This window comes from Dendrobates tinctorius, unplaced genomic scaffold, assembly GCF_039654945.1.
Source record: "Dendrobates tinctorius isolate UK_male_01 unplaced genomic scaffold, ASM3965494v1 ptg000181l, whole genome shotgun sequence".
In the NCBI taxonomy this organism is placed as follows: Eukaryota; Metazoa; Chordata; class Amphibia; order Anura; family Dendrobatidae; genus Dendrobates; species Dendrobates tinctorius.
In genome coordinates, this window is record NW_027361848.1 from 484,333 (window position 1) to 512,159 (window position 27,827).

Sequence of the window (27,827 nt, forward strand, 5' to 3'; positions counted from 1 at the left end):
CTTCAAGGCCAGAAATAATTTACAATTATTCTTAAAATTCAGAAATTTAGACAGATCCCCAGAAAACACATCAGGAGTAGGTATCTTAGGTTCAGCAGCATGTGACTGAATGAGGTAGGTGGAAATTCCCTGCACTTTAGCAGCAAGTTGCTCCACACGATCAGACAATTGCTTAATCTCCATTAGTAAAAAGAAAAAAATCCTCCTATGACCCCAGAGAAAAAAGAGGAAAAAATATATATAAAAAAAAAATTCTGACACTTTTTTTTTTTTTTAACAACTTCTTCCTGCTTTTGAGTACCCTAGAATCTGCGGTATGGCTGGTGACTCTGTTATGAATGGGTCACCGAGGAGAAAAAGGCACAACATGCTAAGTCACAGAAAACCAGAGAGGTTGGTAACTATGCAGATTGCAGATCCCTGATTTTACCACACAACTAGCAGTAGCCGTGGAGCGTGCCTACGATGTTCCTAGATGCCTCGTCATGGCCAGAGGGCTAAATAAGCCCAAAGCAAGAAAAGGGAAAACTAACTGCCCCAGAACAGACCCCAAAGGAATAGATAGCCCCCACACATGTACTGATGGTGAAACAAGATGAAGGCACAAACACAGGCAGGAAAATTGGCTGAGCAAATGATGGGGCCAAAGCTAACTAGACAGGAAAGGAAAGGAGAGACACTGTCTGCAACCTGCAAAAAACCCTACCAAAATCATGTCCAACACTTCTGATAGCAAAATTAACCCTGAAGTCACTAGACTTCTCCCACTATATCAGCACTCTGAAGTATTCTGAGACAGAGCAAAAAGAGACCAAACTAGGAAGGGACAAAAAGTCATTTGGCAAAATACTGATAAATAAGAGTGGAAATTCAGCACAGCCCCCAGCAGGGGCTGGCTGACCACACCAAAAAACTGAATAGACCAACAAAATCAAATGTGAACATTAGCAGAAAAACTTAGCTTTAGATGACTGGAACAGAGCTGAAAACCAAAAGCTGACAAGCCAGAAGGAATCACCAGCAACTGAATAGGGCGTCGGCTGTCTTAAATCCAATCTGAGACTCCTGAGATCCAATCGTCATCCTCATTCTCAGGTGGCAGATCTCCACCGATCAAATCAGCCTCTCTACCTCCTGTTACCACCAGAGGGAGTCTGGAAGGAGAACTCACAACTGGTGAACCAGAGAATGAACTCACAACACCGGAGTACCTGAAGGACTTTGAGGATGTGTTCTCCGAAAAGGAGGCTGAGGTTCTACTACCACACCGCCCATTCAATTTTGCTGTTGATCTTGTTCCCGGTGTCAAATTGCCCAAAGTCCATCTGTACAATCTCTCCGGCCCTGAACAGACTGCTATGAAGGAGTATATGTCTGATAGCCTTCGTAAAGGGCACATTCGGCCATATGTTTCTCCCATGGCAGCGGAGTTCTTTTTTGTTAAGAAAAAGGATGGCGGTTTACACCCATGCCTCAATTTTCAAGAATTGAATAAAATCACTGTAAGGAACACTTATCCCCTCCCACTTGTACCTGATTTGTACAATCAATTGTCGGGGGCCAGGTGATTCTCTAAGTTGGACCTTAGCGGAGCATATAATCTCATCTGTATGCGGGAGGGGGATGAGTTGAAAACTGCATTTCTCACCTCGGAGGGTTTGTTTGAGAATTTGGTTATGCCCTTTGGCCTGACTAACGTGCCAGCAGTATTCCAGAATTTCATTAATCATGTTTTCTCAGATTTTATTGGGTGCTTCATGGTAGTTTATCTGGATAATATCTTCATATATTCTTCAGATAAACAGAGTCACATGGGTCACCTCCGTGCGGTCCTCCAGAGGCTCAGGGAGAACTCACTCTTGGCTAAACTGGAGGTGTTCATTTTTTTGGCTCAAGAATCGTCTTTTCAAGGGATAATTTTGTTTGCTGAGGGGTATCGTATGGACCCTAGAAAGGTACAGGCTATTGTGGATTGGGTGCAACCAAGAGATCTCAAGGGTCTTCAGGGTTTTCTGGGTTTCGCTAATTACTTTAGAAAATTCATCATGGGGTTTTCCCAGGTGGTCAAACCCCTCACTGATTTAACTAGTAAGGGGGCTGATCTCAAAAACTGGTCAGCTCCAGCTGTGGTTGCATTTTCTTCATTAAATAATTTTCATGTCCGTCCCTGTGCTGCTTCAACCTGATTTGTCTAAACCATTTAACATGGAGGTGGACACCTCGAAGGTGGGAGTGGGGGCCGTGTTGTCCCAGGGCCCCTGCAGAAAGGAATTGTGATGTGGTAACCGGGAGTTATTGGCCATTAAATTGGCGTTTGAAGAATGGAGGCATTTTTTGAAGGGGGCTGTCCATCATATCACTTTTATTACGGATCACAATAACCTGTCTTACATTGAGTCCGCCAAACATTTAACCCCCGAGAAAGGCGAGGTGGTCACTTTTTTTTCCTGATTTCAGTTTTCAATTACTTTCAGGCCGGGGTCCAAGAATGTGAAGGCTGATGCCTTATCTCGCAGCCTGGATCTAATATCACCTTCTGAACCTCCTTCCTCCATTCTTCAGCAAGGAGTGGTGGTGGCTGTGATTTCCCTGGCATTGGAGCGGGAAATTCGTGAGGCCCAATCTCTTGCTCCTCCATCCATACCCAATAATAAGTTCTTCGTGGCTGTCCAGTATCGGTTAAGGGTGCTTTGGGAATTCCATGACTCGGCTCTGAGTGGGCATCCTGGAATCTCCGCCATGCGTAAAGCCATCGCTAGGCTGTATTGGTGGCCCTTGTTGGCTTCTGACATCACTGGGTTTGTTTCCTCCTGAGTAACTTGTGCCCGCACCAAAACCTCCCATAACCGGTTGGCTGGAGAATTGATGCCACTGCAAATTCCAGATAGACCGTGGACTCATCTGTCCATGCATTTTATCACCGATCTTCCCCCTCTAATGGCAAAACCGTGATCTGGGTAGTTGTTGATAGGTTGACAGGCACATTTTGTACCATTGGTGGGTCTTCCTAATGCTGAGATTCTATCAAAACTATTCATTGAGCATGTGGTCTGATTGCATGTGTTACACCCGGTACCCATCCTGGCGCTGCACCCAGGTCTGTCGCTGTTACGCCTGACCCCAGTCCTGGCGCTGCATCCAGGCCTGCCACTGCTTTCCGTTCTGGGCACTCACCTCGAGCCTCACATAGGCAGCAGCCGGCCTCCTCTGGATCTCATGCTGCTGCTCAGCGTTCTGTCCTCCCTCCTGCCTCCTCCTGGCACCCTGTGAGGAGATCTGTAGCTAAGACTAGAGTTGAGCGAAACGGGTCGAAAAATTTCAAAAGTCGCCGACTTTTGGTAAAGTCGGGTTTCATGAAACGAAACCCGACCCTAGGGTGAGGTCGGCCACGAGCTCGGCGACTTTAGCGCCAAAGTCGCGTTTTAAAAGTTTGTTTTCCGCCCATTTTCAGCCAATCAGGATCCACAGACACTGTGGGCAACGTGATGACATAGGCAGGGGTCACCACCATCTTTGAGAAGGGCATGCAAGTGATTGGCTTGCTTTGGGGGGCGTCACAGGGGGTATAAAAGGGCGTGCACGCCGACCGCCATGTTACTCATGCTGATCTCAGAATAGGGAGAGCTGCTGCTGCTGCTGATTCTGTAGGGAGAGCGTTAGGCAGGGAAGAAGACACCAAAAACTGCTTCTGCTGCTAGCGATTTTGCCTGTACAACACACCAGTCACTGTGTGTGCAGTGCAAGTGGAGGCTATATTTTGCTGGATCAGCTGTGTTGGTTGTTAGGCTGCCTTATAAGGCTTCCTGATAGCTGCATTGCTGTTTTCCCACTGCTCTGCAAACTGCTTTTTTAAAAGCAATCCAAATTTTTTTTGTCCTGGTGAGGTACTGAGCGTGCATTTTTTCACACCATACAGCGGTGCACGCTCCTCTCTCAGTACCATGTAACGGCTGTTATCACGGCCACAGCGAAGCTATCTGTGTGTCACTCTGTAAGAATAAGTCGAGGACATGTTCCGTTCTTACAGACCTACACCTTCTAGTTTTGTCTGCTTTTCAAACAGTTAAGTATATTTGCTGTTTGATCACATTCAAAACTATAGAGAGACAGCGTGTGTCAGTCCGTATACTTCAAAAACATGGAGCTTGACAATTTTACTGACACCGGACAGCGGTGTACGTGCACGCTCCTCTCTCAGTACCGTGTAACGGCTGTTATCACGGCCACAGCGAAGCTATCTGTGTGTCACTCTGTAAGAATAAGTCGAGGACATGTTCCGTTCTTACAGACCTACACCTTCTAGTTTTGTCTGCTTTTCAAACAGTTAAGTATATTTGCTGTTTGATCACATTCAAAACTATAGAGAGACAGTGTGTGTCAGTCCGTATACTTCAAAAACACGGAGCTTGACAATTTTACGGACACCGGACAGCGGTGTACGTGCACGCTCCTCTCTCAGTACCGTGTAACGGCTGTTATCACGGCCACAGCGAAGCTATCTGTGTGTCACTCTGTAAGAATAAGTCGAGGACATGTTCCGTTCTTACAGACCTACACTCTAGGGAGATTCCTATTCTGCCCAATTGTATATACACCTTGTAGTTTGTCATACACTAGCCAAATTCTGCCTGTGACATAGCGGTGTGATATCCCCTGTCCTATAGTGACATTTTTCACACCTGCGACATTGAGCCTGTGACATAGCGGTGTGATATTAACTGGGCCTCACACAACAGTGTCCACAAGTGTGTTTAGAAATTCTACATCTCCCCTGTCGTATAGTGACATTTTTCACACCTGCGACATTGAGCCTGTGACATAGCGGTGTGATATTAACTGGGCCTCACACAACAGTGTCCACAAGTGTGTTCAGAAATTCTACATCTCCCCTGTCCTATTGTGGCATTTTTCACACCTGCGACATTGAGCCTGTGACATAGCGGTGTGATATTAACTGGGCCTCACACAACATTGTCCACAAGTGTGTTCAGAAATTCTAAATCTCCCCTGTCCTATAGTGACATTTTTCACACCTGCGACATTGAGCCTGTGACATAGCGGTGTGATATTAACTGGGCCTCACACAACAGTGTCCACAAGTGTGTTCAGAAATTCTAAATCTCCCCTGTCCTATAGTGACATTTTTCACACCTGCGACATTGAGCCTGTGACATAGCGGTGTGATATTAACTGGGCCTCACACAACAGTGTCCACAAGTGTGTTCAGAAATTCTACATCTCCACTGTCCTATTGTGACATTTTTCACACCTGCGACATTGAGCCTGTGACATAGCGGTGTGATATTAACTGGGCCTCACACAACAGTGTCCACAAGTGTGTTCAGAAATTCTACATCTCCCCTGTCCTATAGTGACATTTTTCACACCTACGACATTGAGCCTGTGACATAGCGGTGTGATATTAACTGGGCCTCAAACAACAGTGTCCACAAGTGTGTTCAGAATTTCTACATCTCCCCTGTCCTATAGTGACATTTTTCACACCTGCGAAATTGAGCCTGTGACATAGCAGTGTGATATTAACTGGGCCTCACACAATCCAACAGTGTCCACAAGTGTGTTCAGAAATTCTACGTCTCCCCTGTCCTATATACACCTTGTACCTTGTTTTACATTACTATATAGTTTGTGGGATTTTGTGTACATTTTTACCAAAAATGAGGAAGGCTGGTGGAAGAGGCCGTGGAATTGGGCGGGGGTTGCCAGCTGGTAATAATGGTGTTGGTGGTGGATTTGATGGTAGTGGCAAAAGCAAAATAGGACCGAATGCAGGAGGTGTTGAGCCTGCGTCATCGTCTGGCTCCACAAGGCCTCGAAGGCTTAGTTTTCTAGGAGTTGGCAAACCGCTTTTAAAGCCAGAGCATCAGGAAAAAGTTTTGGCTTACATTGCTGACTCAGCCTCCAGCTCTATCGCCTCCTCTTCTGAAGTTGTAAAAAAATAAAAGCACTGAGTCGTCATTGGAGGGTCATGTTCATGAACCACACCTTTCCTTGTGTCCTTCACCTCAACCAAGATTGAAGGATGACGCCGGCCATACAACTGATTACTCCATGGAGCTGTTTTCACATACCATGCCTGGGTTATCAAGTGAAATGGTGAATTACCCAGGCCAAGATGAATCTGACATGGAGTGCACTGATGCTCAGCCACTGATAGATGGTTCTGCTGGTACATTCAGTCAGAGCACTACATTGCCCTCGCAGTGTACAGAGCCAGATTCTGACCCTGATGAGACTCAGGTGCCCCTTCCCGCATACTATACCACCATACACGGTGACACAGAGGAAGGTGCACATGACATTGAAGAGGAGGTGATGGATGACCCAGTTGTTGACCCAGATTGGCATCCATTGGGGGAAGAGGGTGCTGCTTCCAATAGCTCAGATGAGGAGGAGGAGCATCCACAGCAGACATCGACATCACAACAGCTGTTATCTGGCAGGCCCGGAGCACTCCAAAGACATGTTCCAAAAATCAAAAGAGTTGCTGGACAGCTTGTCCAGACAGTCAAAATAGCACAGTGTTCTAGGCCGCAAAATGTCTTCCAAAGTAGGAAGAGTGCAGTGTGGCACTTTTTTGAACAAAATCCTCATGATCAGGCCAAGGTTATCTGTAAGAAGTGCGCAAAGACCTTTAGCCGAGGGAAAAATCTGAAAAATTAGAGTACCGGTTGCATGCTTAGACATTTAACCAGCATGCACTTGCAAGCGTGGACACAACACCAAACCTCAAGTACCACATGTTCAATTGATCACAACGAAGGTAGTCAGCAACGCTACATTGTTTCCCCCACTGTAAGCCCAGCGGTTAGCACAGCAGCAAATGTTGAGGTGTCGTTGCAAGGCCAAAGCAGTCAGGGAATCCCACTGTTATATCAACGAAAGACTGAATCTAGGCCATCAGAAAGAACACCAACTCCATCACCATCATCAACCCTCTCTCAGTCCGCCCTGTCCACCGCTACTTCCACCATATGCAGCTCTCAAGTCCAGCTCACCCTCCCAGACACTATGAGTAGGTCAAGAAAGTAATCAGTCTCTCATCCGCGTACACTGGGTTTGAACGCCCACATTGCCAAACTAATCTCATTAGAGATGATGCCCTATCGGTTGGTGGAAAGCGCAGCTTTCCGCGAACTCATGGCCTATGCAGTACCACGCTATAACCTACCCAGTTGTCACTTCTTCTCTCGCAAAGCCATCCCAGCCCTCCATCATGTGAAAGACCGCATTGTCCATGCACTCAAGCAGTCAGTGAGTGGAAAGGTGCACCTCACAACAGATGCATGGTCCAGTCGGCATGGCCAGGGCCGTTACGTGTCCATCACTGCGCACTGGGTTAATGTGGTGGATGCAGGGTCCACAGGGGACAGCGGTGGTGGGACAGTGCTGCCTAGCCCACGGTATAGAAAACAGTTGGCTGTAGGCGTTCAACCCTCCTCCTCCTCCTCCTCCAGAAGCGAAAGCTCGTCCACAGAGCGCAGTCGTACAAGCACTCCATCTGCAGCTGCCACTTTTGCACACGAGGTGTCCCCCTATCGAGCAGCTAGTGGAAAGCGTCAGCAGGCTGTGTTGCAGATGATGTGTTTGGGCGACAGACACACCGCCGAGGTGCTGGCCGAGTACTTTCAGCGACAAACTGAGTCATGGCTGGGCAGTATACATCTTGAGGCAGGCAAGGTTGTTAGTGATAACGGCCGTAATTTTGTGGCAGCCATAGCCCTTTCAAAACTCAGCCACATACCTTGTTTGGCTCACACCTTGAACCTGGTGGTGCAGTGCTTCCTCAACAATTATCAGGTGTTAACAGCCCTGCTCCATAAGGTGCGAAGACTGTGCGCGCACATCCGCCGGTCGCCTGTACACTCCATTCGTATGCAGAAGCTGCAGCGATTACTCCACCTTCCCAACCACCGCCTCCTTATCGACATTGCAACAAGGTGTAACTCCACCCTGCACATGGTTGAGCGGCTGTGCGAACAGAGGCAGGCCATAATGCATTTGTGGGAGGATACACGGCCAGGCACTTTGAGAGCAGACATGGAGTTGACAGGTGTGCAGTGGTCGAAGCTGAAAGACCTCTGTAAAGTCCTTCAGTGTTTTGAGGAATGCACACGGCTGGTAAGCGCAGACGACGCCATCCTAAGCATGAGCATCCCACTTATGCGTCTGCTCATACAAACTTTGACGCACCTTAAGGAGCAGGCGTCTGCAGCCAATGTTGATGAGGAGGAAGAGGAGGAGGGAATCCTTGATGACATTCAGCCATTGTCTGCTCAGGGACCTATCCTGGACGAGGTGGAGGAAGAAGAGGAGGAGGAGGATGATTACTTAGGGGAGGAGGATGCATCTCGTGGGGCAAGTGAAAATGTTGGCGTGGCAAAGTCTGGTACAGGGTTTGTGTGTTACTGGAGGGATGAGGATTTGCCAGAAAGTGCTCCTCCAACCAGCACTCGCAGTGCATCATTGACACCGGGAACATTGGCCCACATGTCAGATTATGCCTTGCAGATCCTAAAAAGGGACCCCCGCATTGCCAAAATGATGAACGATGACGACTACTGGTTGGCCAGCATCCTGGATCCACGATATAAAGGCAAATTACAAATCATCATGCCACACGAGAACCTTGACCTAATATTGGCTAATAAACAAGCAACTCTGGTAAACCGGTTGGTTGAGGCATTCCCAGCACACAGCAGCGGTGATGGTTCTCACACGAGCCGTACGGACCGGGGGCAGCTTGGCAGAGGTGTTCGTGGTGCACACAGCAGAAGTGGCGTTGGAGACAGGGGTTTCATGACAATGTTGTGGACTGATTTTTCAAGTACCGTTCACACAACTGGTAATACTGCATCGATGGAAAGTGACAGGAGACAGCAGTTGTCAACTATGGTTACAAACTACTTTTCCTCCCATATCGATGTTCTACCGCACAGGTCATTCCTCTTTGACTATTGGGCCGCTAAACTGGACACCTGGCCTGAATTGGCACAATATGCCTTACAGGAGCTCGCTTGCCCAGCTGCAAGTGTGCTATTGGAAAGAGTCTTCAGTGCAGCTGGATCAATCCTGACAGAAAAAAGGACCCGTCTGTCAACCCAAAATGTGGATGATCTAACCTTCATTAAAATGAACCATGCATGGGTTTCCAAGGATTTTGTCCCACCTTCCCCTAATGACACATAGGGTGACAGAAAAATGGCTTGCTTTGGTCCTCCTCTTCCTGGGACTTGAACAATTTCGCCTTTTGCATCAGCTGAATGTCCAACATCAACATATGCCACTTTCTAAAACTCCCTAACTGTGCTGCCTCCCCCCCCATGGCCGGGGTCACCACCTAGCGCACGAAACCGTGCGAGTGCCGTTGCCCTGGACAGGTGGGTAGGCCGACTCTTGGGCGCGGGCACTGGCACAGGGTCCCTCATAGTGCAATCAAGTGTCTCTGACGGTGGTGGTGCACACCTGCCGTCAGACACACCGCCGTACTATGAGGGGCCCAGTGCCAGTACCGACGCCCACGAGTGGGCCCCCCTTGCTTGGGCAGGGCCCCAGCATTTGCAATCTTTAACTCTCCCTGCTCCTCCGCTGTGTAGTCTGGGCCGTCAAATCTATACTGTGCCTGACACCGTTTGAGCCTGCCTCCTGATCTATAGACATATATTTTGAATGTGTACACTATGCTATCCATACATGTTATCCGGGGATACGGTACCCTTTCTCACCTTTGTGCAATCACGTGTAATCCATACTGGGCCTGACACCGTCTGAGCCTGCCTCCTGATGTACAGTATAGACATATATTTTGAATGTGTACACTATGCTATCCATACATGTTATCCGGGGATACGGTACCCTTTCTCACCTTTGTGCAATTACGTGTAATCCATACTGTGCCTGACACAGTCTGAGCCTGCCTCCTGATCTATAGACATATATTTTGAATGTGTACACTATGCTATCCATACATGTTATTCGGGGATACGGTACCCTTTCTCACCTTTGTGCAATCACGTGTAATCCATACTGGGCCTGAGAACGGCTGGCGAGCTGTTAAGCAAGCTACAGCACCTGTGGTTTACACACGTAAGTTTTTCATTTTTTCAGGAATGACGGTTAGGCCTAATTCCGGAACTGCGGTTGACCTGCACTTACTGGGAAATCATCGTTCGTGGGTAATAATTGTAATCACAGATCCCCATCACTAACGTTGTTCAGCGGGTTATCTGCACCAGTAAGCGACAAACGCTGGCCTTTTCAGTGTAGCGCACATGCAGCCACGGACATATAAGGGCATGACACACCAGTTATTGGCCAATCTCACGTGCCAGAGCCTCGCGTGTCCCTCTAGTAAGCCGGACTCGGACCGCGCGGCATGACGGAGTCTCGTTCGTTAACGGAATTAAGCTTGCAATGTGTGCATCTTTTTTGTTGCTTGATGGTTGAGGTTGCCCGTGTTGAGTCAAAATACGCCGTAGGCTCCACTCCTGGTGGTGCCCTTCTGGACATTTCTTTAAGGTTCAGCTTTGCAACCATACTGCCCACATAAAACAAACACTTTGCCTTCATGAACGCTGTTTGGAGGTCGTGACTTGTGGGAATAACGCCGCCCAATCAGTTAACTTGCTAGAGAGATCCTTCGTTGCTCCCAAGCATGACATCACACTCCCTAGGAGGAAGGTAATGCCACTGTGGCGACCGTACTCCTGGGGGCGACACAAGTGCACTGATGCCCAGCCACTGCTCGATGAATCTGCTGGTACATTGACCCAGACAACTACATTCCCCTCGCACGCTACACGGCCTGAATCTGACCCTGATGAAACTCAGGTTACCCTTCCCATATACAGTTCCATCTTACACGGTGACAAAGAGGAAGCTGCAGATGAAAATGCAGGTTCGGCCCACCCGCCGTCAGACACACCACCGTACTATCAGGGGCCCTGTGCCAGTGCCGTCGCCAATGAGTGGGCCCCCCCTGCTTGCTCAGGATCACAGCACTTGCAAGGTTGAAATACTGTGCAGTGAGATGGAAGATGGGGACGACGAGGAGTCCAGACTAGTACAGGAATTCCCTAGCGAGGAGACTTATTTCATTGTTTTCAATGTTGGGACAGCAATTTTTGGGGAGCACTATACTCTGGAGAATGATAGATGGGGCCCACCATACACTGGAACATTCCAAAGGTAGACATCAGACACTGGAGCAGCATTTACAGGGCCCATTATACACTAGAGCATTAGAAATGGGGCCCATTATGTTTGGAGCATTATTTGGGCCCATAAGACAGTGGAGCTTCATCCATGGGGACCAACATATACTGTAGCATTATGTGGAGCTCATCATATACTGTTTCAAACATTATATGGGACCAATGATTCTGTATGGAGAAATAGATGGGCCTTGTCATGAGATGTAAAAAGTGAAGTATTTTTCATTGTACTATACCGCTATTTCTCTGCCGTATCGGAGCATGATGAGTTGTGGTATGTGTTAAAGGGGCGCTCTTTCGCCCAGGGCACATGAAAACCTGGAGCCAGCCCTACCCCCCCACAACTTCAGCCAAATAACCCCCATTTGTCAGTGCGCAACTTGTATTATGAAGTTAATTAAGGTTGACAAGCTTAAGTAAGAAGAATTGATGCTTTTGGCATTCAAATGGGCACTGTAGGTGTGTTTCCTGTCCTCCTCTCACTGCCGACTTTAATTCCCCATTGACTTACATTGGGTTTCGTGTTTCGGTCGGACCCCGACTTTTCCCTATAGTCGGCCGATTTTGCTCGACCCGACTTTTGGAAAAGCCTCCCGGGAAGACTTTTGTGTCAGCTTCTAAGCGTACTCGTGTTCTTCGGTGGGGGTCACTCGTCCAAGTTGGCTGGGCATGCCGGCCAGAGAAAGACTCTGCAACTCATCTCCCCGTACTACTGGTGGCCTGCCATGGCTAAGGACATTCTGGAGTACATCACAGCCTGTCCTTCCTGTGCTCGTAACAAGACGGCCAAGCATCTACCCGCAGGTAGGCTTCAGCCTCTTCCAATTCCGTCTGCTCCCTGGCAACATATCGCGATGGACTTCATCACAGATCTCCCGGTCTCATCTGGCTGTTCTGTGGTGTGGGTAGTGGTGGCTCACTTCATTCCACTACCCGGTCTTCCAACTGCTTCCGAGTTGGTGGACCTGTTCATTCGGCACATCTTCCGTCTCCATGGTTTCCCTCTCCACATCGTGTCCGACAGAGGAGTCCAGTTCCCCTCAATATTCTGGAGAGCAGTTTGTAAACTGCTAAGAATTGAACTAGATTTTTCCTCAGCGTACCATCCCCAGTCCAATGGACAAGTGGAGAGGACAAATCAAATCCTGGCTGGATTCCTGCGTCACTTTGTCAACGCCCATCATGACGACTGGGTAGACTTACTGTCCTGGGCCAAATTTTCTTACAACAATCAAGTAAGTGAATCTTCTGGAAAGTCTCCCTTTCAGATTGTCTTCGGATTGCAACCCGGAGTACCTCTTCCCATCTCCGGATCTTCTGGCGTTCCAGCTGCCGATACATTCTCCGAAGATTTCTCTAAGGTCTGGAGGGATACCAAAACTGCTCTGGAGAAAGCCTCCCAGCGTATGAAAAGGCATGCGGACAAGAGACATTTGGGTGCACCTATCTTTCACCCCGGAGACAAGGTATGGCTCTCTTCTAAGTACATCCGGTTAAAGATGCCATCCTACAAATTGGGTCCCCGGTTCATCGGACCATTTGAGATCTTGAGACAGATCAATCCAGTCTTGTACAAACTGAAGTTGCCCGCTTCTCTACGTGTGCCTAGCTCCTTTCATGTTTCTCTCCTCAAACCAGTAGTTTTGAGTCCCTTCTTTAAGGATCCGGGTACCACTCCTGACCCTGTCTCGGAGGATGATGTTTTTGAGGTAAAACATATCCTGGCCGTATAAAAAGTAAGGGGTAAGACCTACTACCTGGTGTACTGGAAGGGTTGTGGTCCTGAGGAAAGATCTTGGGAGCCTAGGGAGAACATCCAGGCTCCTCTCCTCCTTAAACGGTTCTACACAGGCTTGAAGAAGAGGGGGATACTGTTACACCCGGTCCCTGTCCTGGCACTGTGCCCAGGTCTGTCGCTGTTACACCTGGCCCCCGTCCTGGCGCTGCATCCAGGCCTGCCGCTGCTTTCTGTTCTGGGCACTCACCTCGAGCCTCACATAGGCAGCAGCCGGCCTCCTCTGGATCTCATGCTGCTGCTCAGCGTTCTGTCCTCCCTCCTGCCTCCTCCTCCTGGCACCCTGTGAGGAGATCTGTAGCTAAGACTATTAGGGCATGCCTGCCCGCTCTCTTGCCTTCTTAAAGGGGCGGTGTGCATTATTCAAAAAATACAATTAACCAATGGCAGCTCACTGGCTGCTATTTCTGGCCTCTCCTCCATAGGGAGAGCGCCGGAGCAATGAGTATCTATCATTGCTACATCCGGTTCTCATGTTAACCTGTCTGCGCTGCACCTGCAGTCTCTGTGCATTGTCTAATGCTCTCTGTTTCCACAGCATATCAGTATCCTGTGTTACCTGGTTATATCAGCAACCATCTGGGCCTAAGCCATCCCGTTCCGCCTACAGCCATCCAAGTCCAAGGACTGTGTGAAGGTCACTGGAACCGACTCCTTACCAACTAACCGGATCCAGGACCCAGCGCATTACGGACTCTGCTGTAACTTTTGTTATCCCTTTTGGTCCCGCTGGGACAGCTGCCACGTGTTTGGGGTCTAACTGGAGGTGGCACCTGTGTCCTCCGGGTATTCAATTCTGGCCCTGCTTGAGGGGCTTTACTATGGGTGCCTGGGGCTCACTAGTCATGCCCCCTTCGGAGCCCCCCGGACCGTGGTCCCGAGGTTCCACTTAAAAAATAAAAATGAATGTGAACTTCACCATCTGTGCCTCCGCTTCCATTCATTACAGCATGGTGTGCCTGTCAGTGTGGTGTCTGATAGAGAGGTACAAATTGTGTTGAAATTCTGGAGGGCTTTTTGTAAAAGGTTGGGTATCAGTCTGACTTTTTCGTCGGCCTATCATCCTGAGACCAACGGTTAGACTGAAAGGACCAATCAGTCTTTGGAGCAGACATTGCAGTGCCTTGCCACGTCAGGATGATTGGTGCTCTTTGGTACCCATGGCAGAATTTGCTTTCAATAATCGTATCAATCAGTCCACTAGTTCTTCCCTGTTCTTTTGTAACTATGGGTTTCACCCTCACTTTGGTGAATTTTCCCAGCTGGATTCTGGGTGTCCAGGGGCTGATTTGGCCTTTCTGTGGTTGTGGGAGGTCTGGAGGGAGGTTCAGAGAAACATTGGGGAGGCTCAGGGCAATTATACATTTTTTGTGGATAAACGATGGTTGTTGGGGCCAACTTTCCAGGTGGTGGATAAGGTATGGTTATCCACCAAGAATATAAGGTTGAGGATTCCTTCTGCTAAGTTGGGTCCCAAGCTTATTAGCTTTTTGGTCCTTATGAAATTTTAGAGGTCGTTAATCCTGTGGCCTTTCGCTTGCACTGCCTTCGTTGTTGTGGATCCCCAATGTGTTCCATAAGACAATTCTGAAGCCATCGTTGTCTTCCTCAAGTGAGTCTCCCTGGCACCAGCTACCTGTTGTGGTGGATGGCCAGACCGAGTATGAGGTGGAAGGGTTATGGATTCTCATATGCTCCTCCGTTCTCTTCTGTATTTGGTCAATTGGAAGGGTTACGGTCCTGAGGACTGGTTGTGGATGCTGGCACATTCGGTCCATGCGGATTGGTTGATCCGGGCCTTTCACGCTCGTTATCCAGGTAAACCTGATAGTCCGATGGCTCCCCATTGAGAGAGGGGTACTGTCATGATCCAGGCCGGGGTTTGATTCTTGTTATTTTCTTCCTGGTCTGGTCATTCGGAGATTAACCATCTTTACCTGGTTTTGGGTTCTGTGTGGCTATTTCAGTCTGCTGTGGCCTGCAGACCAATGTCAGTGATAGTTCATGCTCCTAGGCTAGAGCAGCTGACCCCTTGATACCATGTTTTGTCCTCTGCCCATTTACTCTGATCCCATGACTTCCCTTACCTGCCACACCTCTAGTCTTAGTGTTCGCTTCCTGTGTCTGGACCTCTTGGTTTGTGACCCAGTTTGTTTTCTGACCTGTTTGACTGTCTCACGTCTGTTATCTCTGCTCCCGTCTGGCTCTTACTTCTGGCTTGTATTTAACCACATGTATTGCTTTTTCCTCTGGCCCTGTTTTTCCCGACTGTTTTTGACTCGGCTCGTCTGACCACTCTTTCGCCACCTGGTGGTGCCTGTGCTGCTGCTCAGTGGTGCTACGCTGTGTGTGCAACCTCTCTTCCCTCACCAGCACCAGTAGTATTACAGCGGGGTTATATAGCGTTCATTTACATGGAGGACTACATGGCAGAAGGTTTATTAGATCTTTAGTGTTAACTGTCTGCCGATTAAAACAGTGATTTTCTCACAGTTACTACTAAGTTTGGTCAATTAACAGATTAAAGAAAGAAATAGTTCTGTAGATAGATTGATAGCTCATTTTGTTTCCTATTTCAGTATCTAAGTATCTATTTATGTGGTTACACATGTTATCTGGCTGAATGTTTGTTTTCTACTGTACATTCAAATAACAAAGTTCTACCTTTCATTTGATGGGCTTTATTCTCCAATGATCGAGCCCCTGAGTCTTTATGACAACCGTTTGATGATTTTTTTAAACTCTCACTGGTATTGCTTTCTGAGTTGATGGTTGCTGATGATAAACCACTTTCACAGTCAACCTCTTCATTAATGCTTCCACTATTATGGCTTCTGTCATAATCTTTTTTCATCCTGAAATAGACAAACAACACACCTATAAAATTACTAAATAATTAACTTTACATTTATTGTATAACATTATCACAAGACTATAAGAGGGTAAATTTGTGAACATCACTCAGAAGAAAGCATGTCTTTATTTCCAATAGCAAATGATCAAAGAAAAGCTTTCGTTTTAAAGGGGGTCTTCAAGAAAGTAATAAAATGGTGCCCTGTCACATAATTGAAACATCAGCCCATCCTAGTCAGGTGACTGAAGGACTGTAGTCTGAAGAATCACTGCTCCTGAAACGTCAAATGACAGCAGCAGGATAGTAAGAAAACACACCTCAGTCAGCTGAGAAGTGTTTGACAGGAGAATAAATTAATCTTCTCCTTGGCTGACTGAGTACGAAGGATTTTTTTCTCCAGCCTCAGTCCATTATGATGAGCCAGCCTAGAAGATTTATTTTTTCTCCTGACATACACTTCTCCAGTAGATACTACTAAGGCCTGGCTCACACTGCGTTAGGGGATATGCGTTGAGCGCATCTGTTACATAGCGGCACTAACACTTTGTAACAGGTGCGTTAATGCACCCATTGGCCGCAATAATAGTAACGCATCCAAACGCATGCCAATATCGGCATGCATTAGCGATGATGCTTTACTTTATGATGCACCCTCAAACGTGGTCTGCAGCACTTTTGGGTGCGTCGGGCATAGCGCACAGCGAACGGACGCGTTTGCTGTACAGAGACCTGTATGGCTAAAGCATGGTAGCGAAATGCGCAAAATGCACTAGGGCAGAAAAGATGTCAAAAATGACATCAGCGTTAGCGCATCCGTTTAACGGATGCATTAAACGGATGCTCCTAACACAATGTGATCCTAACCGAAGGCTGGAGTCACACTGCCGTATTTATCATGCCATAATCGCATCGCACTGCATGGACTAGCCAGCACCTCTACTGACCTGAGCATGAGAAATATGGCAGTGTGACTCCAACCTAAGTGTGTTTAAAGCACAACTCTAGCATTTTTTTTTTATATCACCACCACCTGAGTGATATCACTAATGTATGCAGGCTCGGTCTGGCCTGGCGGAGTACCGGGGAATCCCCCGGTGGGCCCTCCCCTTGGCTGTAGGAGCTAGCCAGAGGAGGAGAAGTAAACAAAAAAAAAAAAGGGGTATGGGCCCTTTAAAAGAGCAGGGGGGCGCGCACGCAGCGTTCATTACCTGAACCGCTGCGGCATGCATCCTGATTGATAGTGGACTGTGCGCGCCCGGCGTATGACATCAGTTTCATGCGACGGGCGCACACATCCACCGCTGGCCTCTGTTATGTCGGTGGCCATTTTGTAATGAGCGCGCCGGCCGCCGACCTGCAGAGAAAGAGGAGGAGGACGCCACCGATGGGAGCGCAGGCAGGTAAGAGTGAAATATTTTTTTCTTCTCTCTCTCTTGGGGGGGGGGGGCTGGAACGATGCACATAACGAGAGGGGGGCCTGCATGGATGCAAATAGCAGGGGGGCCCTGGAAAAATGCACATAACGGGGGGGCCTGGAAGGATGTACATAACAGGGGGGACCCTGGAAGGATGCACGTAATGGGGAGACCCTGGAAGGATGCACTTAACTGGGGTGCCTGGAAGGATGCACATAACGGGGGGCCTGGATAGATGCACATAACGAGGGGGCCTGGATGGATGCACATAATGGGGGGGGCCTGAATGGATGCACATAACGGGGGGGGCCTGGATGGATGCACATAACGGGGGGGCCTGGATGGATGCACATAATGGGGGGCCTGGATGGATGCACATAACGGGGGGGCCAGGATGGATGCACATAATGGGCGGGCAGGATGGATGCACATAACGGGGGGGCCTGGATGGATGCACATAACGGGGGGGCCTGGATGGATGCACATAACGGGGGGGCCTGGATGGATGCACATAACGGGGGTAGGGCCTGGATGGATGCACATAACGGGGGGGCCTGGATGGATGCACATAACGGGGGGGGGCCTGGATGGATGCACATAACGGGGGGGCCTGGATGGATGCACATACAGGGGATGGGGGATGGATGGATGCACATACGGGGGGCCTGGTCGGATGCCCATACAGGGGATGGAGGGGGCTGAATGGATGCCCATACAGGGGGGAGCCTGGAAGAATGCACCTACAGGGGATGGGGGGCCTGGATGGATGCAAATACAGGGAATACAGGGGATGGAGTGGGGCTGGAAGGATGCACATACAGGGGAGGGATGTCAGGAAGGATGCACATACCGGGGATGGAGGGGGGCTGGAAGGATGCACATACAGGGGAGGGGGGTCTGGATGGATGCTCATACAGGGGAGGGGGCCTGGATGCAGGCACTTACAGGAGAGGGGGATCCCTGGATGGATGCACATACAGGGGGGCCAGAATGGATGAATGTACGGGGAGGCCAGGATGGATACACATACAGGAGGGAGCTATGAAGGATACACATGGGGGCCAGGGGTAGGACAAGAGGCCAGGATGGATACACACATGGCGGAGAGGGGCAGGACAAGGGGCCTGGATGGATAGCCATTTGGGGGGGCAGGATGGATACATGTGGGGGCCCAGATGGATACATATGGGGGGCCAGGATAGATACAGTACAGACCAAAAGTTTGGACACACCTTCTCATTCAAAGAGTTTTCTTTATTTTCATGACTATGAAAATTGTAGATTCACTTTGAAGGCATCAAAACTATGAATTAACACATGTGGAATTATATAATTAACAAAAAAGTGTGAAACAACTGAAAATACTGAATGTCTTATATTCTAGGTTCTTCAAAGTAGACAAATTTTGCTTTGATTATTGCTTTGCACACTCTTGGCATTCTCTTGATGAGCTTCAAGAGGTAGTCACAGGAAATGGTCTTCCAACAGTTTTGAAGGAGTTCCTAGAGATGCTTAGCACTTTGTTGGCCCTTTTGCCTTCACTCTGCGGTCCAGCTCACCCCAAACCATCTCGATTGGGTTCAGGTCTGGTGACTGTGGAGGCCAGGTCATCTGCGTAGCACCCCATCACTCTCCTTCTTGGTCAAATAGCTCTTACATAGCCTGGAGGTGTGTTTGGGGTCATTGTCCTGTTGAAAAATAAATGATGGTCCAACTAAACGCAAACCAGACGGAATAGTATGCCACTGCAAAATGCTGTGGTAGCCATGCTGGTTCAGTATGCCTTCAATTTTGAATAAATCCCCAAGAGTGTCACCAGCAAAGCACCCCCACACCATCACACCTCCTCCTTCATGCTTCTTGGTGGGAACCAGGCATGTAGAGTCCATCCATTCACCTTTTCTGCGTCACACAAAGACACGGTGGTTGGAACCAAAGATCTCAAATTTGGACTCATCAGACCAAAGCACAGATTTCCACTGGTCTAATGTCCATTCCTTGTGTTCTTTAGCCCAAGCAAGTCTCTTCTGCTTGTTGCCTGTCCTTAAAAGTGGTTTCCTATCAGCTATTTTACCATGGAGGCCTGCTGCACAAAGTCTCCTCTTAACAGTTGTTGTAGAGATGTGTCTGCTGCTAGAACTCTGTGTGGCATTGACCTGGTCTCTAATCTGAGCTGCTGTTAACCTGTGATTTCTGAGGCTGGTGACTGGGATGAACTTATCCTCTGCAGCAGAGGTGACTCTTGGTTTTCCTTTCCTGGGGCAGTCCTCATGTGAGCAAGTTTCTTTGTAGCGCTTGATGGTTTTTGCCACTGCACTTGGGGACACTTTCAAAGTTTTCCCAATTTTTCAGACTGACTGACCTTCATTTCTTAAAGTAATGATTAGAGTTGAGCGATACCGTCCGATACTTCAAAGTATCGTATCGGATGGTATCGGCCGATCTTTAAAAAAAGTATCGGTATCGCCGATTCCGATACCGGAAGTCCCATTCAAGTCTATGGGACTTCCGGTATCGGAATAAGAAAAACCCTTTCCTGCCCTTGTACAGCCTCTCTGGGGTCTGTACGGGCCTTTCGGGGGGCTGTGCCGGCCTGCCAGGGGGTCTGTGCAGGCTCCGGTGGTCTGTGCCGGCCTGCCGGTGGTCTGTGCAGGCTTCGGGGGGCTGTGCCGGCCTGCCGGGGGGCTGTGCCGGCCTGCCGGGGGGCTGTGCCGGCCTGCCGGGGGGCTGTGCAGGCTCCGGGGGGCTGTGCCGGCCTGCCGGGGGGCTGTGCCGGCCTGCCGGTGGTCTGTGCAGGCTCCGGGGGTCTGTGCAGGCATCGTCCGATGGGACTACAAGTCCCATCGGGCGATGCCTGCTACCATGACAGTGATTGACACATTAGCCAATGATGGGACAGTAGTAGTCCCATCATCCGGCTAATGTGTTAAATGTAAAAAAAAAAAAAAAAATTACATGCTACATACATACAACATGCATACTACATACATGCTACATTCATACTACATACTACATACATGCTACATTCATACTACATAAATACTACATGCAACATACATACTACATATATACTACATGCATGCTACATACATACTGCATGCTACATACATACCACATATATACTACATACATACTACATGCATGCTACATGCATGCTACATGCTACATACATAACACATATATACTACATGCATGCTACATACATACTACATGCTACATACTACATATATACTACATGCATGCTACATACTACATGCTACATACATACTACATATATACTACATGCATGCTACATACATACTGCATGCTACATGCATGCTACATACATACTACATACATGCTACATACATACTACATATATACTACATACATACTACATACATACTACATACATGCTACATACATACTACATATATGCTACATACATACTACATATATACTACATACATACTACATACTACATACATACTACATGCATGCTACATGCATGCTACATACATACCACATATATACTACATGCATGCTACATACATACTACATGCTACATACATACTACATATATACTACATGCATGCTACATACTACATGCTACATACATACTACATATATACTACATGCATGCTACATACATACTACATGCATGCTACATACATACTACATGCTACATACATACCACATATATACTACATACATACAATACATTCATACAATACATACATAGACATACAGTACATATAACATAGAGTAACATACTTACCAATACTTGTCACATTGTTCCCCGAAGCCATTGTCTTTTCCGGGATAAATATTAACATAACAAACCACAAAAATACTCACCCACGATCCGAAGCAGTCCACGAGTGTGTCCCACGACGATCTTGGGTAGAGAACTGCAGCATCAGATGATGCTGCCGTTCTCTACGGGCTGCAGGAATCCAATGACGGAAGGTAGGTATCCTTCCGCACTGTATTCCTCCGCCACTTAAAAAAAAAAAAGTCCCTAGTCTCACTTTATGCCATTGCTGTGTGGGAAATTCCCACACAGCAATGGCATAAAGTGAGACTAGGGACTTTTTTTTTTTTAAGTGGCGGAGGAATACAGTGCGGAAGGATACCTACCTTCCGTCATTGGATTCCTGCAGCCCGTAGAGAACGGCAGCATCATCTGATGCTGCAGTTCTCTACCCAAGATCGTCGTGGGACACACTCGTGGACTGCTTCGGATCGTGGGTGAGTATTTTTGTGGTTTGTTATGTTAATATTTATCCCGGAAAAGACAATGGCTTCGGGGAACAATGTGACAAGTATTGGTAAGTATGTTACTCTATGTTATATGTACTGTATGTCTATGTATGTATTGTATGAATGTATTGTATGTATGTAGTATATATGTGGTATGTATGTAGCATGTAGTATGTATGTAGCATGCATGTAGTATGTATGTAGCATGCATGTAGTATGTATGTAGCATGCATGTAGTATGTATGTAGTATGTATGTAGCATGCAGCATGTATGTAGTATATATGTAGTATGTATGTAGCATGTAGTATGTATGTAGCATGCATGTAGTATATATGTAGTATGTATGTAGCATGCATGTAGTATGTATGTAGTATGTATGTAGTATGTATGTAGCATGCAGTATGTATGTAGCATGTATGTAGTATGTATGTAGTATATATGTAGTATGTATGTAGCATGCATGTAGTATGTATGTAGTATGTATGTAGCATGCAGTATGTAGCATGTATGTAGTATGTATGTAGTATATATGTAGTATGTATGTAGCATGCATGTAGTATGTATGTAGCATGCATGTAGTATGTATGTAGTATTTTTTTTTTTTTTAACATTTAACACATTAGCCGGATGATGGGACTACTACTGTCCCATCATTGGCTAATGTGTCAATCACTGTCATGGTAGCAGGCATCGCCCGATGGGACTTGTAGTCCCATCGGACGATGCTTGCACAGACCCCCGGACATCAGCACAGCCCCCCGGCAGGCCGGCACAGCCCCCCGGCAGGCCGGTACAGACCCCCACAGGGTGCACAGACCACCGGCAGGCCGGCACAGCCCCCCGGCAGGCCGGTACAGACCCCGGGCAGTCCACACAGCCCCCCGGCAGGCCGGCACAGCCCCCCGGCAGGCCGGCAGAGACCCCCGGAAGGCCCGAAATGACGGCGCATCATGATGCGCACACACCGCGCATCATGATGACGTCAGGCCGTCAATCAACTGAACTTCCGATTCCGATGCCGAATTCCGATATTGAAAAAATATCGGAAGTCGGTATCGGAATTCCGATACAGCAAGTATCGGCCGATACCCGATACTTGCGGTATCGGAATGCTCAACACTAGTAATGATGGCCACTCGTTTTTTTTTACTTAGCTTTTTTCTATATGAGTGGGCAAGAATTCATATATGGGGGGCCAGGATGGATATATGGGGGGAAGGGACCAGGGTACAGATATATGGGGGCCCAAGATAGATTTATGGGTGAGGGGGGCAGGGCAAGGGACCAAGATGCAGATATATGGGGAGGGGCCAGGGTGGATATATATGGGGGGCAGGTTGCATATATGTGGAGCCAGGGTGGCTATATGGGGGGGCAGGACAAGGGATCAGGAAGGATAAGGATATATGCGGGTCGAGGAGCGATATATGGTGAGGCAGGACAAGGGACATATGAGGGCCAGTATGTATACCTGGGGAAACAGGATGGATATCTGGGGGCCAGTCTGGACAAGGGACATAGGGGGTCAGGCTGAGTGAGATTATTAAATAAAGGGGGCCAGGATGAGGGACTTTATTACTGTTTGGGGGCCAGAATGAGGAACATGCTATATTAGTTTATGGTGACAAGTGGGGAACATAATTTCTTTAGGGTCCAATTAGGGACATTATTACTACTGTAATATAATTTACTTTTTAGGAAACGGTTTTCCATGAAAGGAACAAAAGTGGATCTTGTTACTGTGCAGGGTGGTACTACATTGCTTTTCTTCTTCATCTGACATAGTGTAGAAGTCAGGGAAAAAGTAAGGAAAATGCTCTGGAATCGATCAGCTATTGATGACTGTGTGCTATTTTTTGCAGAGATGAGTCCAGGCTGGAAGAAGTGACGGCGGTCTGTGCTGGTTGAAGAAAAGCAAAGATGAAGGACTTCAACTACAGATGTCACTAGTGAGTCAGTGTATTACATGCACACACACACACACTATACACTATATACTGTGTACAGAGCTCCTTTGTATAATGTTACTGGTGATCACTGTATTACCTGCACACTATATGCTATATACAGAGGTCCTGTGTATGTCACTGGTGATCACTGTATTACCTGTACACTGTCACTATATACAGATCTCCTGTGTATAATGTCACTGGTGATCCCTGTATTACCTGTACACTGACACTATATATAGAGTTCCTGTGTATAATGTCACCAGTGATTACTGTATTACCTGTACACTGATACTATATACAGAGCTCCTGTGTATAATGTCACTGGTGATCACTGTATTACATGTACACTATATGCTATATACAGAGGTCCTGTGGATAAGGTCACTGGTGATCACTGTATTATCTGTACACTGACACTATATACAGAGCTCCTGTGCATAATGTCACTGGTATTACCTGTACACTGATACTATATATAGAGTTCCTGTGTATATTGTCAGCAGTGATTACTGCATTACCTATACACTGACACTATATACAGAGTTCCTGTGTATAATGTCACTGGTGATCCCTGTATTACATGTACACTGACACTATATACAGAGCTCCTGTGTATAATGTCACTGGTGATCACTGTATTACCTGTACGCTGACACTTTATACAGAGGTACTGTGTATACTGACACTGGTGGTAATAAGTGTTGTTAGTATTGTGGTTTGTATTCATAATCAGTATTGTAGTATTCAGTCACTATGTGGTGGTAATTTGTGGTCTGGTCACGGTGTGGCAGTATTTCTCCTTGTATGTGGTATTATTTGGTCCCTATATGCTGGTAATATGTAACATTATTCGGTCACTATGTGGTGGTAATATGTGGTCTGGTCATGGTGTGGTGGTATTTGTCCCTTGTATGTAGTATTATTCGGTCTCCATGTGGTCTGATCATGGTGTTTTGGTATTTCTTCCTGTATGTGGTGGTATTGGTCTTGGTATAGTGGATTGTGTTGCGTATGGCGGTCATTTGTTCTCTCTGATATTATTTAGGAGAAGATTCTTTATTTCAACTAGAGATTAAATACTGTGTACACAGCGGCAGAGATGCACTTACAGGGGGTTTCCTGTGGAAAAAAGTCATCTTCTCTCCACAGGATAAGTGATAACGTATTGATTGGTGGGGGTCTGGCTACTTGGACCCATTCAGCAAAATGTGGAACTTTTTATCCCCAATGGACTGGAGTGGCATGTCCGACTTGACCACTGATCCATTCTTTCCCTCAGTGGCTCCACTTGTTTTTTTTCTAGATGCTCCAAAGAGAATGAATGGAGCTGCAGTCAGATATCCCACCTGCCGCTTCAGTTTAAAATGGGGATACATGTCCTATCAACAATAAAACTTTTTTATTCTTCCGATCGGTGCAGTTTCTAATGGTCGGACCTAAGCGATCATCTATCCTGTGGAGCCCATGGATCAGTGATAACTTGTTCTAACCAAAGAAACCCATTGATGTAAACTACTGTAATTATACATCCCATTTGTGTTGGCGCACAGTAGATGTTCAGGAGTCGCCTGTGTTTTACAGCCGATGCTCCACTATAATGGCGATAACAACTGACAGATATCTGTATATAGCTGTATGGTGGGCCCCTAGAGTCCATTCCCCTGGTGGGCCCCAGACACCTCAGTCCAACCCTGAATGTATGTGCCATGCCCCCGGTAAGAGACTTACCATCCGCTATGTTGTTATGTTCTGGATGCTGTTCCGGTCTTCTGCTGGATGTGACCAGCATTTTTTGGTCGAGCCAGAGGTCACATCTCAATATAAGTTTGAGAGCCAAAATGAGGCCGGGAGAAGGCTCTCATAGACTCACATCGAGAGCTTGTGTGTGACTAGTGATAGGCGAGCATGCTCGGCACTGATCAAGGCTCATTCAAGCATCTTGCTGCTCGATCAATTCAGCGCTCATTCGAGTATCCGGGTACTCAGGTGCCATGTTCGAGTACCCGCCCCATGTGTTTGGTGCCTGATTTTGAGACACTAAACATGCATTGATTACCTGCCAGTCATAGTAATGCCTCTGCCATGTTGGCATTACTGCGATAAGCCGGCTGCATAGCATCATTGGGTCTATTTAAGACATGCTGCTAGCATTTTTCTCGCATTGTAAGCTGAAATAGCATAGGGAAAGCAGCAGGAAAATTGACAGTGTGCTGGACAGCATTTACCTGTGCATTCTTAAATCAACATGTTTTTGGTTGTAGGAAAAATCTATTAGGGGCACTTAGGGCAGAATTGATTGCATAACCGTCTTTGGTGTTGTTACGTTAAACTAACAGCTTTTTTCGGGGCTAACTGAAATAGATTATATTCTATAATACTACTGCTCATATCTGAAAATAATTTAGGGTTCAGTGTTGGAGTAGAGATTAGCATATTAGAGAAATTTGGGGAGTTTGATTGTATTCTAGAGTTTGTTGCTGCCTCATGTAAGAAGTAATCTTTTCAGTGACAGTTGATTCTGTTCTCTAATACTACCACTGATGTCTGAAAAAACAATTGAGGGTTCAGTGGCAGACTACAGATAATCGTATGACAGACATTTTTGCATGTTTGATTGCGTTACAGATTGTGTTGCTGCCACGTATAAGAAATAATTATTTCACTGACAATTCAACTAGATTCTATTCGTCAATACTACAGCTTATATCTGAAAAAAATGTATGGTTGAGTGGAGGAGTAGACATTAGCATACGACAAACGTTTCTGCAGGTTTGACTGTGTTCCAAAGTTTATTGTTGCCTTGAATAAAAAATAATCCTTTTACTGACATTCAAATGTTTTCTGTTCTCTCCTAATACCTCTCACATGTTAAAATATTTAGAGTTTGGTGACGGAGCAGATATTAGCTTATTACAGCCTTTTTTTCACGTTTGATTGCGTTACAAATTTTGTTATTGTCACATACCCAAACAATTCTTTCAGGGACAATTCAAATAGACTCTATTCTGTAATAATACCACTCATAGCTGCGTATATAATTTAAAATGCGCAAGGTGTGCGGTATGGGACGGGGAGTGGATACACTGCTGATGGTGGACGCAGAGGCAGTGGCCATGGTTCAGGTGAAACTGAGTCTGCTGCGGGAACAAAACAAACACGCTCATATATGAGATCTAGCTTCCTGTCCTGCTTTTCAGTAAGGTGCAGGACACTACTCTTGAAGCCAGTGTTGTGGGTTGGATGGCAGATAATGCTTTCAGTCTGTTTCCTAGCACCACTCTGTCTTTTGCACGGTCTAGTCTCACTAGCCAAGAGTATGAGCCACATAATTCTCACCCTGATCCTCCTTTCTCCCAGCATGCTGAGTCCCAGAAGACAAGTAACCCCATATTTGGACACTCTGAGGAACTCTTTAACTTTCCATTTATGACTTGTCACTGTGCAAATTTCAAGAGGAACATGAGGAGATTGTTTGCACTGATGCCCAAATGTTTGAGCAGTCACAGAAGAAGCTGACTTTTAGTGAATGGCAAGTACAGTCTGAAGAGGAGGATGATGATAAAACACAGTTGCCAACAAGTCATGGTACTTGAACAAGTCAGTAGGAGGACCAGAGTGAGGAAGTGGAAGATGAGGTGGAGAATGACAATGTCATTGACCCAACCTGGCAAGATGGCATGCAGAGAGAGCACAGAAATGCAGAGGGGGAGTTATCCGCAGCACCACAACAGGCAAGAAGAGGCAGTGGGGCTGACAGAGAGAGATGGCAGTCAACAATGGTAGACTACACTTCTCTCATATCCCAAGATCGGACAACAGAGCAGGTGGAAGCGTTGGTATGCTCCTATCATCCAAATGTACATTTCAGGTTTCCCTCAAGTACCCTCACTTGTCTTCCCTTCTTTTGAGGTCCATGCTGTCATACTCTACATCCCCTTCTCCATGCGAGTGGCGGTGTTGTATCATTCTCCAGGCCCCTCCCCTCAGTTCCTGGATCAGTTGGCCACCTGGCTTCCACACTTAATCTCCTGTGATATCCCCACCCTCATCATGGGTGATTTCAACATCCCCATTTCTTTTCCCCTCTCCCCACCTGCTACTCACCTTTTATCGCTAACCTCCTCCTTCGGCCTTTGGCAGCTTACTAACTCTCCAACGCATGAAGACGGAAACTCCCTTGACTTGGTCTTCTCCCGGCTTTGCTCAGTGGATGATTTCACAAACTCCCCTCTCCCATTCTTTGACCACAACCTTCTTTCATTCTCTATCAAGAACTGTCATCCTGCTCAGGTCACCCCTACTTACCAAGAACAAAACCATTGGCACAACCCTGA

The 27,827-nt window shown here is 47.1% G+C and overlaps 1 protein-coding gene across 1 annotated transcript in view; it reads right to left on the minus strand.

The window, feature by feature from the left end:
• LOC141054931 (pecanex-like protein 2) overlaps positions 1–27,827 on the minus strand; it is a 2,173,030-nt gene that overhangs the window by 178,139 nt on the left and 1,967,064 nt on the right. The window contains exon 31 of the mRNA XM_073551818.1: positions 15,694–15,884. Within this exon, the coding sequence (XP_073407919.1) occupies positions 15,694–15,884 (191 nt within the window). The remainder of the gene's footprint in view (positions 1–15,693; positions 15,885–27,827) is intronic.